Raw genomic sequence first — 16,896 nt, 5'->3', positions numbered from 1 at the left:
GTGGTCCTCTATAATGCCTATGGTACATGTATGTCTTACAGGTAAGGTTAAAATATATACTGTATTATGTAAACTATAAGAATGTTAGGAAAGGAGTGTAGAGGGTACAGTAAGTATAGATTCACACTCAAGTAAGTTTTATGGAGTATTGGATTTGTGTGGTACAGTATGTTTTTGAAAATAAAATGTGAAAATTGTTTATTATCAAGACGGAGAATAGCCTGCGTAGTGGCACAACACATCTAGTGTCTCGTCTTAATTCTCTCCCTGTATTAAACCTGTCACCTGGTTTACAGGTCACTCCAGCCGAAATCCTGTAACACTAATAACATGCCATGGGTCACTCGTGACATCAAAACTGTCCTGAAGGAAAAGAAGAAAACATTCAGATCAGGGGACAGGAGGGCATGATTTTTTGGGATGTGTTTATCGCCCCCTGTAGAGTTTTCTTGTCGTCAACAGTGAAACCTGTATACTCTACCACACTCCCAGGCAGTATGTCTGAGTGCTCTCCACAGAAGCGTGGTAGAAACTCATTAGTAGCTTCTTTTTTTGGTTGTTTTTTCTGAAGATCTGCAGAAAGTGCAGTCGATTGGGCACTTAAAGGAAAAAACAATTTTCAATGGGGGTTGATTAAAACGACCTCAGGTAATATTTAAGAATGAATGAAGGGACACTCAGATTGCTCCATAATTTCAATGTAGAGAGTTATTATTTATTCCTCCGGTAAGACGCCTCAGCAGATGGTTTGCCGTCGGCTCAAAACCTACAACTAGTGCTCTCTGGTTTTCTCTATACCTGCCCCAGCAATGGTCAGACTGAGAGGGGGTGAAGCCAGCTTGCAGGAGCATAAACCATTGTTTTTCCTTGCATAGGCGTACAGCACTTATATTCAGTGGCCGGAGGTCCTGCTGTAGATTATTTAGAAGACAGCGGGTTCTTCAGCATGCACAGTCCGATATTCTTGGTTAGTTGTATGGGCCAGAGTTCAGCGCCAATGAGCTACGTCATAAGCAGGAGGATGAGGCTGCCCCTGTGAGCCTGAGGCAAAAAAAGCCTCAGTCAACACCCATTGAAAATCAGTTCAGTATCGCTTTGATGTTTTGGTAGAGTATGGGGAGCACCCTTTCTAAGCGCCCTCAAAATACTGAGCAATGAACACCGTCAGGTTATTATGGTTATTATATATGGTTATTATGTCGTGAAGTCTGGTGAGCAGTGGCTGCACTCATCGGAATTGTGTCACTTCCTGTTACTGGGATTTGTTTGTTTGTTACACTACTTGGAGATTTGGAGGCGAGGTTATTAGACTTAGTCACCTTGGAAAAGCCAGTTAGCCAGGTCCCTCTAGCCGTTGCGGCACCTCCTAGCTTAGCTGCTACCAGTCCCTCGGCAGGCCCCAGGCAGCAGGGTCATGAGTGGGTGACAACTCGTAAGAAACACAGCTTAAGATAGGCGCCCACGGTTCACCACTAACTGCTTCGCGTTTCAAACAGATTTCCCCACTCAGCGACACACCCACTGGAAACCCACTGATAATTGGTGACTCCATAGTCTGAAACGTGAAGTTAGAGAATCTAGCAGTCATAGTTAAGTCTTTGCCTGGGGCCAGAGCAGGTGACACTGAGTCTTATCTTAAGTCTTATCTTAAGAAAGAGAGATCACATTTCTCATTCACATTAGCTTTTCTGCACTGGCTGCCTGTAAAATGTAGGTTAGAATATAAAATTCTCCTACTCACCTACAAAGTACTCAATGATAAAGCTCCTTCTTATCTTAAAGACCTCATAGTTCCTTATGCACCCAGCAGAACTCTTCGTTCTCAGAGCACTGGGCTACTTTTTTTAAATGTAGAATGGGAGGCAAAGCTTTTAGCTACCAAGATTCTCTCCTGTGGAACCAGCTCCCTGTTCAGGTTTGAGAAGCTGACACATTATCCACCTTTAAGATCAGGCTTAAAACCCTCCTTTTGTCACAACTCTTGGTCCTAGAGCAATTACTACAGTTTTTTCCCGGTTCATTTTAGTACTACCTGTTTTGTTATCCTGTCTGCTTTAGTTCTGGTTTTACTTATCTAGTCATGTGATCCCCCAGCGGTTTCCTATCACTCATTATATTTGTAGTTAACTATGTTAAGTAACACACCAGTTCTGCATCTTGGTTTTGACTGTGCCTTGCCTGCTCTGTCTGTGCCGTTTTGGACTATGCCTTGTTTATCAAGCCCAGCCTGGAGATTGACTGCCTTGCCTGACTCCTGTCTTTACCTTGGCCATCATTGTTTTCTTGTGTACCGACCTCTGCCAGCTTTGACCTTCAGCTTTCATTAGATTCCCTATAAACGGAGATCTGTGTGCTGTTCGTTTGGGTCCTTCACCTTGCTACTCCTGCTAAGTGTGACACCTTTTTGATAATGCTTATACATAATAGGAGATGTTGCTGGGGAACTTAATTTATACACTGAGCTCCTGTTTCCTTCTCTCTTCTATCCTATAACCTCCTATCATTGTTTAGAATAAGAAAGCCTTTAATAGTCCCGCAGTGACTTGTTCTATGTTTAACTAATTTTCTCTCTCTCTCTCTACAGTAGTAGTGCTTCTCCCCCGTCTTTCTTTCTTCCCCACTATGTCCTCACCGTCAGGTATCATCGGACTCAGAGCTACAGTATGTGTTTGTGATGGGCAGCTGCGGGTCCAACCATCCTGCCTGTGTCCAGTCTCCGGTCCAACTATCCTGCCTGTGCTCTGTTCTTGCTTGTTTGTTGTTGCTGTGCCTCTCTCTCTCTCTCTCTCTCTCAGACTGGTTCTGCTGGAGGTTCTTCGTCGTTAGAGAGAGAGTTTTTCCTCTCCGCTGTTGCTGTCAAATTAAAGGCTTGCTGTATGTGGGATCTGTTGGGATAGTTTTGTAAGGTCTTAAACCTTACCTTGTAAGGTGGGTTGAGATAATGTTGTGATTTGGCGCTATATAAATAAAATTGAAAATATTATTTTGCTGTTTGAGCACCAGTCATCGTACATACATAAACACAGAGTCCCCCTCCCTTGCTCTTACTGGAGGCTTTGTTGCACACATACTGGGGCAGAGTCAGACTTCAGCTGAAACAGCAGCAGACAAACAGGGACCTCTGGTGGTGGAAGAAGAAGGAGAAGGTGGGGGTGAGAAAAGGACAGGAAGACAGGTGAACCAAGAATTGTAGAATGCATGTTTTCCAAGGACACTGTCCTCAGGTTTGCTGCAGAACGTTGCTTTGATGGTTCTGAATCAAACAGGCTGAGGATCGAAGCTGTTACTACAATATAAACTCGGACGTAGTGTGTTAAGCCGACAGGTCAAAACAAACTCATTCTTCTGTTCTTGAATTCTTTCTATTTCCTGGTGCTGCTCATTTGAATCTGCTACATCATCTAGACTTGGACTACAGTTGCTTGATTGATTGGGAACTAATCAAGCTTTGTGATTTAAAATAAAATTAAGTCCAGACCAGGACTGAGGATCCAAACTCAAACTTCTTTCATAGCTTTATCTCTGTAGAAAATCAGAACCATAAGAGTCTATAAAAATACACAGATTATGATTACAGACAACAGTTGATACGGTATCTGCATCCCTAACATGGCCTACACATGCTTTAGGCCTTGGTTCCTGCTGTGTCTGTAGAGATGAATATATTGCCAGCAGGAGTCTCTGGTTGTTGTGACAATCAGCTGTACTGTACAAACACACCAGTGGATTTGACGTCAGAACAAGAAAAAAACGACAGGCAAAACATCACTAAACTGTTTTAAACAAAGAAAAAAGTGCATCAGTCCTTTATGTAACAGGCAAACCAAGATAACAGTGAGTTAATGCTTCCCTTTCATTTCCGTTTCCTCTGGAGCTCTGTTGTGTGTCCATGTACAATTAATAAATACACAATTGAACATGAAGGTGTTTCATTTAAAAGCTTGTTTTGTTCATTTAGTTGCTGAAGTCACTTTATTTTTAGATGTTAAATGTGTTTAATTAAAGGTAACATTAACACTAGTCAGAGCTTTGGCTGATCCCAGAGCAGATTTGAGGAATTTACTGTACAACCAGAGTTGTTGATTGTATCACATTTCACTCAGTAAATGTATTACATCACTATGATGAGTATAAATGTGTTCTCTTGTTGTTGTCTCAGCTGCTCCTCTAGAGCTGAAGCCTCTGACAAGTCAGTAGCAATGATTCAACCAATTGCATATGATTGTGATTAATAATCAGAAACAGCTGAAGCTCAGATCAGCCAATCTTGTGTGTGAATGTAGATGTGGCCCCAGACTTACGTCGTTACATCCTGGAATAGCAAATACTGGTTACCATGAATACACCGACCATCTACCAGCAGTAGATACCATGATTACTGGTGAAGCATGACATCACTTATGTCACTGATGATGTCACTTATTAAAAAATATTTCTATTAAAAAACGTCCAGTCAGAGCAGCCTAGTTCTAATAGTTCTAATCAGCCGGGCTCCATCATGGTAATGTTACCATCAGATGTCCTCGTCCATGCAGAAGCTGCTTCGCCTGCTGCGGGTCTTTGAAGCTCCACAGGACAGCAGGGGGTTGCCTCCACTCCCCTCCTCCATCAGGATGTGTCCTAGGCTGTGGAGCTCCGTCAGTTCCACATCAGACATCAGGTCTGGGGAGAAGACGGTGGGCGCTCCTCGGGGCTCTTCCAGTTCTCCAAAGCTCAGGGTGTCCAGACCCCGAGAGGGCGTCACTAAGGAGGAGGAGACCTGAGGCAGGGTAGGGGAGAGCAGGGTCTGAGGGTCTAAAGAAGAGGAGGCGGGGGAGGAGAGTCCATGGAGTCGAGCCTGAAGCTCCAGCTCCTACAATAAAAGTCCAGCATGCTTTGATTAGTTTCTCTGAGGAATGAGCTCTGGTCTCTTGGTACTGCTGCTCACCTGTATGCGCAGCTGCAGGCAGCGGTTGGCGTCTTCCAGCCTCCGCTGTCTCTCCTCCATCTCTCGGGTTCTGTGTTGCTCCTTCTGCAGTTTACGGATGTAATCCACCGACGCCTTCAGGATGGTTCCTTTGTTCCACTTCATCTCCCTGAACACGCAAAGTCAAAATAATGTGGAAGAGACACGTCTCAGCATTACTGAAGTACTATTATTGTGAGGGTGATGCGTTTACTGACGGCTCAGTGGTTTTGGGAACGAGTGCTCCAAGTTCTTTGATCCGGTCGTTGATGTTGAACCTCCTTCTCCTCTCAACTGAAAGGGACACAGGTTAAGATCAGACTCTGCAGCCGTTATCAGTATTAGAAACAGAGATTGAGCAGGAGCCCCGGTTAGTTAGGGAAAACTTTAGACTCACTCAGGTTGTGGTTGTCTTTCTTCTGACGTTCTTTGTTAAGAGCTTTAGCCTCCCCATCTACAACAACAATGTCACAGTTACTTTACGCTTCCTGATGAACTGTCAACCTGAATCTGAGTCAGCACAGTGTTCATGTTCAAACAGGAAGTGGGAACTGATGATCTGATGGAATAAGGCTGGCTGTGGTGTTGACTAATCAAACTGAAGAAGAACAATGGGAAAAGCCAAGCTGGGCTATTTCAAACAATTGTAAGCAGCTACAGTACAGAACGTGTGTCACGCACCACACAGCTCCCTCTTGATGTCCTGCAGTTCAGCTGGGCAGCTGCTGCTCACGCTGACCATGGATGTTTCCCCACTGCTGCCGTGCACATCCAGCATGGTCCCTGAGACTGGCAGCTGAAACAAAGCAGGACACAGGATCAGCCAGACAGACACTCAGAGCGTCCCACCCTGCGACAGGTCCAGTCAAGCTCCCCTTGACAGGTCTGGCCTATGGTAACATGACCACACAAGCTGGGAACTGTATTTGTATAACACCTAAAACTTCCTTCAGGTCACCTCATCTGACAGAAGAAGATTTGCGAGGGTTTGCTGTGTCTGAACAAGAGTTTTAACACCAGATTGGGGTTTACGTGGTTCAGTTCTCAGAGACAAAAAGCCACGTGATCCAAAAGGCTTCGATTGAATGATTGAACACCTTCTAAACTTGGCCTGAGAGCTGTTTAGTGAGTGGCTCAAAGGTCGGAGCCTTGAAGCCGGGAGCTCCTCATGCTGTTCTAAGCGGATTCTCATTTCTCACTTCCTGTTTGCATTTCCTTTGATTAGTGAAATATTGTCCTGTTGTGAACAAAGTGCAACAGACAGATGATGCTGAGCTGCAGCAGTTGGTCTGCTAAACTGAACATAGCCACACTGAGCAGGGCCAAACCTGGCTGGACTTAAAAACCAGCACATCACCTCACAGATGTCTAAGGATGTAAAGCTGCCAAGGGAGCAAATGTGCTGCTGAGCACGGCTGATGAGGAATCGAGAGAAGCCAGATCTTAAGGGAAAAACCAGAGTTGCAGGCGCTGCCTCTTAGCTGCACACTCAACATTTACTCAATCCATTTGTCCAAAAGCACAAAATGAATGTGCAAATGTTTGGTGGTTTGTCCTCTGAACCAGGATCAGTCGAACAGACCAAAACCAGAACCAGAACAAGTTTATGCTGCTTTAGTTGTACCTGAACACGTTTATGCTGCTTTAGTTGTACCTGAACACGTCCGCCTCTGATCTCTCACCTCCACCAGTTCAAATAGTGGATCAATAAAAGGCCTTCAAAGGCCTTTACCTCCGATTTAATCCTCCTCTTCTCATGCTCCGGCAGTAAAACTAGAATCCTCATCTTTCTGATAACACCGGCACCAGCAGCCTCTGTTCCTCTTTCTGTCTGACGACTGTTGAAAAATGAGGAAACGTCTCTTTAAGAAAGAAACAAAAACCTCCCAGAGCTTCATTATCAGGGCGACACACTTGGAGTCTCCACCCCGAGCGGCTGCAGCAGCAACAGGGAGGCGTGAACAACTGTAGCCAGAGTTGCTAAAACAGCTGGAAGCACAACTGGGATGTTTGACCAGTAGACTGTTTGCCACAGTAAAAGACAGCAAAACACACAGGCCTCTAACTGTCTAATCGCGACACCACACAGTTCATGGTTGGTGTCAGGAAGCGTTGCAGGAGACTAAATGCTTTCTTGCCTGTTTAACTACACTCTGATGCAGTATGAGTCGCCTTCAGCATTGAAGCTGCAGGAGCTTGTTAAGGTCTAGTGTCTGTGAGTGCGTTACCGTGGAGGACAGCTGCAGTCCCGAGTCGCTTAGCTCCACAAAGCTGTCATTGAGGCTCGACTCCAGGCTGATGAGGTCATTGATGAGCATCTCTTCAATCTGAATAAACCAATCACACATCAGGTCTCATGTTGGTTTTAACAAATGTTTTACAACATGGTAACAGGTGCATCAAGCAAAGCTCACAAAAACAAACATCTGCAGATCTGCAGGAGGTTGATCATTTGCAGTGAACCTGGATCAGTTGTCAAATTTGGTCCAAACACCTTAGAAACAGTGATCGACCCTCGGGCCTGTCACACATACCCCCAGTCATCTGAAAGACCGGACTCCACCAAGAAGAACAGTGGGAATTTGGCTCATGTCTCATTTACATATTGATCCACGTGGCCTTATAAGTGATAAGAGCTTTCTGTCAGACACAGACATACTGACATGTGTCCAGGTCTAAGGTTTTAACCGCCTGAAGCTTAGACAGATTCTGTTCAGCTGCAGCAACAACACAAAGACTGTGACCAAGCCGCTTTATGTGAGTCAGATCCTGACCAATTGCTGACTCAACAAACTAGGACTCGAACAGGAAGGACTCTGCTGACTTAGTAAAAGTGGGGAAATGCTCCTTTAAAAGTCACAAGGAAGCAGCCGTTTAGGCCTGATTCCCAATCTTACCATTCAAACCATTTATTTCAGTTTGTAACAAACAAAAGAAACTGTTCATGTTGTGTGGGAAATGTTTGTTTGTTTGTTAGTTTTGTCTATCTAGTGACTTCCTTCCTGTGGCTGCCTGCATGTCACAGTCTTCCTCAGTTTATCCCCACTCCTGTTCATAATTTGATCCCTGTAAAAATGTGTTTTTGATCTTTCTGGACATTTTGAAGTGGAGGCGCTTTTATCCTGAACATGTTCTAACATTTACTTAAGCTGACGCAGGCCGATGGCTGGGGGTGGCATGAGATGTGAAAGTCCAGAGTCAAAGGCGTGTTCAGTGGGACAGGCTGGGGTCTAGCTCCCAGCAGATGGTGGCTTTAAATGACTGTGGGATTCTTAAAGGGTCCAAAATGAAAGAAACAAAAATCAATGTAGGTCCATGACGCTGCCCTTTTCTAATGATATACTGATGCCTGGTGAACACAACTGAGATGTCTTGTATCAGTGATCCCAGCTCCTGCTCAGTTCTGGTTTCCTCTTTGTAAAAGTGGTTTTATGCTGAACTCCAAGAGACATACTTACTGTTGCATACAAATGAACAGAACAAAGGAATATATACATTTACTTCCTGTCCGTCGTCCTTAGGTTGTCCAGGGCTGGAGCCCACCTGGGGGGAGTGACTTGGTGCTGGTCCAGCCGGCTCCTGATTGGTTGTCTTGGTAGTGGTGGACAGGTATTGACGCACCTGCTGCCTCTGAGCCTGCTGAATGTGATACCTGGTGGGGTTTTCCAGATGAGTTTGCACCTGAGGGAAACAGAGGCAGGTATTCTGAAAGCCAGGTTTGAACATGTGTTCCTACTAAACACACGGTGATTTAATGAAAGACATTTTATTGTAAAAGAAAATCCAATGTTTGATTTAAGAGCAGACTTTGGACAGGTTCAGAACAGACCACTCACTAAAAAGTGCACAGACCTTGAGCACCTCCACAGGGACCTGAGCCGGGGGTTTGCAGGAAGACGACACAGAGATGGGGGTGGAAGACGCAGTGCAGTGCAGGAGCTGCTGCTGCGCCTCTTTCTGCTCCTCCTGTAGAGCCTGCTGTCGCATCAGACCCTGGCGCAGCAACACCCTGCAGCAAAAGATCGTGAGACAGGAGAAAAAAGAGAAGCGTACACAGGACTCGGGGGTTATGAGTTAAGTGACACTGATGGAGAACTGCGCCCTCTGCAGGACCAACAGAGACACTACACTTACCTGGACGACATGACTGACGGCACCAAGGAACCAAAGGAGGAGGAGGAGGCTGCTGACGACGTGCTAAGTAGAAGAAGCTTATAACTATTTGTTACTGTGCAGCAGTATGAGATCACAGAACTTGGTGTACTTTGGACACAGAAACCCCACATGTGACAGGTGTGTTGGTTACCTGCTGCTGATTGGTTGGCTCTTGATCTGGTAGAAGGTGTCACACTCTGAAGGAAGCAAACTGTCGACCTCAATGTCAGGTACTATACCAGACTCCATCCTGAGCAGAAGACAACCAACCAGAGGCTTCAGAAACAGAACCGATCAGACAAGGAACCAGGTATGGAAACGATCGGACTCCTCTGAGATGGACACCGAACCAGTCAGATACTGAATGTTCTGATTACTTTTCTGTATTATATTTTCTCAGTGTCTACTGGTTCAAGCCTTTGCATGTTTGATATTTTTGTATTCAAATTATGGAATAAAAAGATTAAAAAACACTGCATCTTAAGCTGGTTCTGTTCACGAGATGCTTTGTTAGGATGCAGTGTATAGAAGGACAGTAATAGTAGTGTCTCAGTGTGGATCCATGTTCCTCCGCGTACTGAGTGGGACGACAGTGGAAACAGGATACTCCCATGTTCATGTGGGTCTTGTGCTGTTTGGTCTTTATGACTGTTTACAGGTGTTCTTTATAGGATTTGATCCACATACACCATTACATAGTTGCTGTTTTAAGCTTGCTGAGGACTGTGAATGTGAAGTTGCCCATCAACATCAATGTCATGTTTTTTTTAAACAAAAGCAGAAGTTCAAAGAGACGTTTATCACTTTTCAGCCATGAGTGAATCCTCAACAACATCTGGAAACAGTTTGAACTGAAGAAACAAAGTGCTTTCAATACTTGGGAACAAGGTTTGGGGTTAAGCTAACACAGATTTTCAGTAGGCTAGGGGTCAAAGGTCAGACAATTGCAATAAACAACAAAAACCTCCTAAATCATTAACCTAGCTACCCCCATACCTTAACTGCTACCTGAGCAACATATCTCATCACCAGTTTCACAATTTAATGTTTGCTCAGAACTACAACTTAGGCCCAACCCAAATGGAATCGATGTCACACAATATGAAACATTTGAGGCATAGTTAGCCAACAATACAGGTAAAAAGCTTTATTCGGCACTGACTGACATTTGTCCGTAGATGAAAACCTGCAGCTGCTTCTCCACAGATTCACCTTTACAAGACACAACTCTGCTGGCAGTCAGAGAAATGATGACTTACGACTCACGTTTCCTGCTGTGAACTCTAGAATCACCACAGTAAACGCTGCTTGCCCCATCTTTAAAGTGAGGTGTACAGTTTGTTATTTTACCAGAACAAACCAGAGATCTACACCACGTCTTAAGTAGTGAGTTGGTGAGTAGTGATGACCACAGCGACCTTAAATCTGTAGATTATGTAATAGACTTTGGAAGAACATAAGAACCTCCGGACTCACTGGAGCAGGGTGAGCGTTTCAGCCGAGTCCAGAATGACAAACACGGTCTGTGGGTGCAGGGTCCCGTCTTCCTTCTGCTCCGATCCGACCCGGTCCTGCTCTGTGGTCTGGACGTGGTCCGAACTGACAGTTGACATCTCTTCAGAGCCAATAGACGTTTTATGCAGCAGAGACCCAGACTCAGCGACACAGCAGGCACAGGAACTGAGCAGAACCCGGAACCGGTAGCGACACCAGGGGAAAACGAACAAGTCTCGTCTTGGTAAGTCTTGGGCTGAACCGCGCGCCGAGGCGAAGGCTGAAAGACGGAGCCGATGACACAGAAGCACAACACACAGATCACACACACTACACCAAAGGGGTGTTGCACAAAACCAAGTTTATGGAATAAACCGGAATTTTCCATATATTCTTCTGACTGATCTTTTAGTTTAGTTTTTAGCAAATATGTTACCTCGTTTTAATCAGTCTGCATAGATAAAATGTGTCTCGTGTCTCATTTCTTTTTATTTATATTGAAGTGTGAAATGATACAACAAAACACTAAAGTGGGTTTTCAAGCAAATTAAATTGACTAAATGTGAACTGTTAATTTTCCCACATAACATATCAGTCCAATCCATCGTTGCGAGGCTGTTTCTTTTAATTACTTTTATGGTGCCAGTTTTTTACTAGTCATATAATAATGTGAATTTGTTCATAATAAGTATAGTAAGCAGAAACTAATGATAAGTTTGTTCGATAGATGAGTTACTGAATAAATTCGAGTGAGCCAATATGATGAAAAGCTTCGAAGCTTCATGGAACGTCATCATCAGTAAAGGTGCAAAAGCCAGTTTTAACGTCAGAGTCTAGGTACAATCTACTTGTTCTATTTCTATGTGTGATTCGCCGACTAAACTGGTCTAGACCCGACCAATCAGCTACTGTTATGTTGCTTCTTGGTTTGCTGCCAGCCAATTGGGGGTCACTGTTTTTTGCTACCAGCTAATGGGGGGCCGCAGTGTTTTAGGGCTCTGGAAGCGGTGTGGAACCGGCCATCTTGTATGTTTTTGTTTCAATTGTTACGGGAAGCGAGGGGGAAACCCGCCGTGACATCAATCGATGGTCTGAGATTCTGATGACAAACGGCCAATCAGAAATCCGGGAAGAGGCGCGCGGGCGGTGGGTGGACATGTTTTCATTTTACAGAGTATTTCATCAGTTGAAAATTACGTCACGAATACTAACTAAAAACAAAACAATACCAGATTTCTTTTCAGCACTGTAGCCAAGTTGACTAAGAGTCACAGCTGTGTTTAGCCTACTATCCCCTTAAATCTCAGCAATGACTTTGTGAACTACTTTACTAATAAAATTATCACCATTAGAGAAAACATTCATTAGCATCTTCCTCCAAATGACAGAACTCACTGTCTAGATCCAACAACTTTAAATACACCAAGAGAGCTTTTCCCCCACTCTCTAATCAGCTTGTTCATATTAAATCAAATCAACCAATCTTTACTGTACATATAGACTATGTACCAAAGGCTTTTAAGGTGGCTGTGGTCAAACCTTTATTGAAAAAACCTACTTTGGACCCCGGAGAACTAGCCAACTACAGTATAGGCCCATTTCAAATTTACCCTTTGTTTCTAAGATTCTTAAAAAAATCGTGGCTAAACAATTATCTGACCTGAGTGGGAATAACCTGTACGAAGAATTTCTGTCAGGATTTAGAAAACATCATAGCACAGAAACAACTCTGGTTACTAAATAATGATCTTCTCTTAGCTTCAGACAATGGTCTAGTTTCTGTCCTTGTCCTGTTGGATCTTAGTGCTGCATTTGGTACAATGCTCTGTAATAACATTCTATTACAGAGACTAGAACATAGCATCAGAATTAGGAACTGGGATGGGTTATTTCCTATTTGTTCAACAGCTTCCAGTTTGTTCATGTTAACAACAAATCCTCCATATGCCCAAGGATTAGCTTTGGAGTACCACAGGGTTCTGTGCTTGGTCCAATACTGTTCAGTCTATAGATGTCTCCTTTAGGTGATATTATTAGGAAGCATTTTATAAATTTTCATTGTTATGCTAATGCTACTCCGCTATATATGTCTTTGGAACCAAATGAAACAGATCAACTAGTAAAAGTTGTTAAAAAAAGAACAAGAAAGTGTCCAGATTGTCCTGCCGGTATCCAGTCTCTGGTCCAACCATCCTGCCTGTATCAAGTCTTTGGTCCAACCATCCTTCCTGTGTCCAGTCCAGTCTCTGGTCCAACCATCCTGCCTGTGTCCAGTCTCTGGTCCAACTATCCTGCCTGTGTCCAGTCTCTGATCCAACCTTCTTGCCTGTGTCCAGTCTCTGATCCAACCATCCTGCCTGTGTCCAGTCTCTGGTCCAACCATCCTGCCTGTATCCAGTCCAGTCTCTGGTCCAACCATCCTGCCTGTGTCCAATCCAGTCTCTGGTCCTGCCATCCTGCCTGTGTCCAGTCTCTGGTCCAACCATCCTGCCTGTGTCCAATCCAGTCTCTGGTCCTGCCATCCTGCCTGTGTCCAGTCTCTTATCCAACCATCCTGCCTGTGTCCGGTCTAGTCTCTGGTCCAACCATCCTGCCTGTGTCCAGTCTAGTCTCTGGTCCAACCATCCTGCCTGTGTCCAGTCTCTGGTCCAACTATCCTGCCTGTGTCCAGTCTCTGGTCCAACTATCCTGCCTGTGTCCAGTCTCTGATCCAACCTTCCTGCCTGTGTCCAGTCTCTGATCCAACCATCCTGCCTGTATCCAGTCCAGTCTCTGGTCCAACCATCCTGCCTGTGTCCAATCCAGTCTCTGGTACTGCCATCCTGCCTGTGTCCAGTCTCTTATCCAACCATCCTGCCTGTGTCCGGTCTAGTCTGTGGTCCAACCATCCTGCCTGTGTCCAGTCTAGTCTCTGGTCCAACCATCCTGCCTGTGTCCAGTCCAGTCTCTGGTCCTGCCATCCTGCCTGTGTCCAGTCTCTTGTCCAACCATCCTGCCTGTGTCCAGTCTCTTGTCCAACCATCCTGCCTGTATCCAGTCTCTGGTCCAACCATCCTGCCTGTGTACTCGTAAAGCTGAGACCAAACAAATCAATGAGGCAAAAAAAAGATATAAATAGGTACAAAACAAACAAACAAACAAACAAATAAATAATTCAGGCAGACACATTCATAACTATATAACTGCTGTACTGTTGTTAACTGTTAGATTAATATTAGTACCTGTAATAATGTTAAGGCGTGTGTATACACTCATACTAAAATACATTCATATATTCCTATGCAAATACAATATAACACATAATCACATAACACTTAGGGGCTGTGACATACAATAACACAACTAGTATGATCAAACATTATTAATAGTGATAACAATAAATGACAGCAGTACTCACAGCTAAGTTTAGGAAGCATGTTTATCAGCTCAGACGTTGAGTGTCCCACTTCAAGGTTAGTAAAGCTGTAACATAAGATTGTTCACTAAAAGAGCAGGGCAGACATTGGTGCATTGCCAACAGTGAAAACTGGGGTGATGAGAGGAGCCCGGCCATCCAGCCAACAAGCAGAGGAAAGAATCCTAGCAGCCAGGCAGCCCACACACCTTCAGTTCCAGGAGGGCAGGTGTCGTGACCTGAGTCAGCCACACAGAACCCCCCAGCAGCAGCCACAGAGACGACACAATGGGTCAGAATGGACCACTGTGGGTCAACGTTGTCCACCCCAAGAGAACAAGCGGAAAACACTCCCTCCAGTGGGAGGGTTGGCCCACCTGTAGGGCAGGGGTGTCAAACTCATTCTTTCTTATAATACGATAATACGATAAACATAAAACATAAGCTGAAGCCTGACAACATCACTATTAATCAGAAAACACCAAGTTATTTAAATATTTTGAGGACAGAGAGCTCACAATGCCTCAGTAAATTGACTGCTGATACAGTACCTGGTATCTTTTAGTTTTCACCAGCGTATCAATATTAAGCATCACCTCTGAGTGGCAGCCATGTGATTCAAGTGGTTGTGCGCGAGCCTGGAGCGCAGTTTTGTTTATGGTCATTACAGAGAAAACTTGCTCCCGGACATGTGCAGTTCCAAACATCCACAACAGTTTTGCAGCAAGGGTTGTCAAGTTGGGCTAACCTGGCAAGGGATTCTATTAAAATGTGGTCAGCTGCGGCAAATGTGCCCTTCAAATTAGAGTCACACTGCAAGCCTATTATTTCAAGTTGGATGCTGATGCATCAGATGGATCAGATCAGATGGATTCATGGTGGATGGTGAGCAAAACACATCACCACCGGCGAGTTGCCACAACGACAGCTTCAAGGTGAAGGAACGTCTGCTGTCATAACACAGCGGGACAACTTTCGTTGCGCCTGCTTTCTGCCCGATCGTTGAGGCCCCACCATCTGTAGCCAGGCTGACAGCCACTGCGATCTTATTAGAGGTGAGGTAGCTAGCTTTCACTGCAGCGTCACTGATGTCTCGGCTGAGATTAAACGCAGACCGGTCAACAGTTCATTCACCTTCTGTCTTCTCCGCTGTCCTTGGAAGTCGTCCTACAGTATTTGTCGGCATGAAGACTCACATAGTGGTGACAAAGGTTAAATTTTTTCAGCACTGTAACATGCTGTGAACTTTCCCATTCACTTCCGTGAATAAATTAGGACATGACCATTTTTCTTGGAACACTCTGTGTCCACTTTTATTTGAGACATACTGGGGCGAAGACGTGCCAAGGCAAATAATGTTGAAAGTAGAATCCATAATAAGTAGTGAGGGCTAAACAAAGTAGCTCATCCAGACTGGCTGCCGCTTGACCTACTTGCTCTGTCCCGGTATAAACAGTTCTTGCTTAACATAATTGCTACTGCGCCACCAAGTGGACAATTGAAACAGCTGTTGATTTTATTGAAAAATTGCAGCTAATTTTAATACGTTACAAAATCATCTCGCGGGCCATACATTTGCTGTACCCCTACCCCTGCTGTAGGGAGTCCACCAGGAGATTCTCCCGTGACAAGATAGGGAATATGGTCGGGTGCCGTAACTTCACTACCCTACCATGTTAGTGGAGTCTGTAGAAGAAGAGACCACCCAGGCATATGGGGTGCCAATTGTAAAAGGAACACCGATAACTAGTTTTCTCACATTTAGTTAAATGTGCAAAAGTCTAAATGTAAATGTTTAATGTAAATTTTAAATGTAAAATGTAAATGTTAAATATAAATGTTAAATGATCGAATATTTAAGTAGACTCCACCCCCTATGATCCTAGATCAGTGACGCGGACTCAAACACCTCAAACAGTATGCATAGCTCCGCCCACATCTGACTCTGAATCGGTGGACGACAATACTGGAGAGAAACCTGAAGTCGAAGCCGTCAGCTCCGACTCCCTCCCGTTAGGAGACATTGAACAGGCTTTAACGGCGGGTGTGCGGGCTGACGCTCCGCTTCAAAGTGCTGTTCTGTCGTAAACACCATTAACGGGGAGTTAAGTAGGTTTTGAATAGAGTATTTCTGTGGCGCCGGTGGAGAATTAGTTAGCTAACTTCACTAGCTAGCCGAGTTACTTCCACGCTATAAACGAAAGTTTCCAGGTCAGATGTGAGCGGGGTTTGCGCGCACTGTTTGAGGTGTTTGGGTTCTCGTCTCTGATCTGAGACCAGCGCTGTTTGAGGGTAGGGATGGAGTCTACTTGCACAATCATTAATATTCAGTCTTATACTCGGCAATCATTTAACATTTACATTTAACATTTACATTCAACATTTACATTTAGACTTTTGCACATTTAACTAAATGTGAGAAAACATGTTGTGTCATTTAGTTAAATGTGAGAAAACTAGTTATAGGTGCCCTTTTTACAACCCACACAGGCAGCGGATCCACGCACCCGGAGCGGAGAACAGACACCCCCAGAGTGTAGTGGAGAGATTTCCAGGAGTACTACCACTGGCTAACAATGTGTCTCCTGGACAGTGTCCCACCCTTCGGGCACAGGCAGGCATCCCCAGAAGAGCCTCTGTTAATCTAATCTACCCTCTATTAATGAGAAGTTATCAGCTGAGTAAATGCTCTTTTGGTCAAATAAGAGAAGAGTGTTCAGTGTGATGTTTCCTACCAGACTATTTTCTTTCCATTTCAAACATGAAGAAGAACAAAGGCGTTGTGAAATATTCTCAATTCTCACTCTGTGACTTTATTTTTTGGATGTGTTCCATGATGCTTCGCAAGAGTAGCACATACATTATAGTACAGTACCATTGATAGTAAAATACTATTTATATACTTGAC

At 44.4% G+C, this 16,896-nt stretch overlaps 1 protein-coding gene and 1 long non-coding RNA gene across 5 annotated transcripts; one reads left to right on the top strand and one right to left on the bottom strand.

The window, feature by feature from the left end:
* Positions 1 to 3,492: 3,492 nt before the first annotated feature.
* tfe3a (transcription factor binding to IGHM enhancer 3a) lies at positions 3,493 to 10,855 on the bottom strand. Of its 3 annotated transcripts, none has more exons than XM_029156065.3 (11): positions 10,577 to 10,855; positions 9,252 to 9,350; positions 9,080 to 9,142; positions 8,798 to 8,954; positions 8,441 to 8,626; positions 7,174 to 7,272; positions 5,627 to 5,741; positions 5,343 to 5,399; positions 5,164 to 5,239; positions 4,928 to 5,075; positions 3,493 to 4,852 (listed from the first exon to the last, which is right to left on the bottom strand). In XM_029156065.3, the coding sequence occupies exons 1-11, from the start codon at positions 10,711 to 10,713 to the stop codon at positions 4,514 to 4,516; spliced, it is 1,476 nt and encodes a 491-aa protein (XP_029011898.1). In that variant the 5' UTR covers positions 10,714 to 10,855; the 3' UTR covers positions 3,493 to 4,513. The 3 variants fall into 3 exon arrangements, with proteins under 3 accessions (XP_029011898.1, XP_029011899.1, XP_029011900.1); XM_029156066.3 differs by having other exon boundaries at positions 8,447 to 8,626; XM_029156067.3 differs by lacking the exon at positions 10,577 to 10,855 and having other exon boundaries at positions 9,080 to 9,156.
* Positions 10,856 to 11,034: 179 nt separating this feature from the next.
* LOC129604304 (uncharacterized) lies at positions 11,035 to 16,895 on the top strand. Of its 2 annotated transcripts, XR_008695099.1 has the most exons (3): positions 11,035 to 11,740; positions 12,931 to 13,405; positions 13,498 to 16,895. It is a non-coding gene; the product is annotated as an uncharacterized LOC129604304 (long non-coding RNA). The 2 variants fall into 2 exon arrangements; XR_008695098.1 differs by having other exon boundaries at positions 12,931 to 16,895.
* The last annotated feature ends 1 nt before the right edge of the window (position 16,896 follows it).

This window comes from Betta splendens, chromosome 7 (genome assembly GCF_900634795.4).
Source record: "Betta splendens chromosome 7, fBetSpl5.4, whole genome shotgun sequence".
Lineage (NCBI taxonomy): Eukaryota > Metazoa > Chordata > Actinopteri > Anabantiformes > Osphronemidae > Betta > Betta splendens.
Note: the sequence above shows the minus strand (reverse complement) of the source record. Positions and strands in the feature narration are given on the sequence as shown.

What these genes read in the sequence shown, in the direction of transcription:
- tfe3a (XM_029156065.3), bottom strand. Translation starts at nt 10,713, where the DNA reads ATGTCAACTGTCAGTTCGGACCACGTCCAGACCACAGAGCAGGACCGG. An exon ending in AGCCAACCAATCAGCAGCAG is followed by an intron (nt 9,143 to 9,251) that starts GTAACCAACACA and finishes TCTTCTACTTAG; the next exon opens with CACGTCGTCAGCAGCCTCCT. An exon ending in TCCCTGTGGAGGTGCTCAAG is followed by an intron (nt 8,627 to 8,797) that starts GTCTGTGCACTT and finishes TGTTTCCCTCAG; the next exon opens with GTGCAAACTCATCTGGAAAA.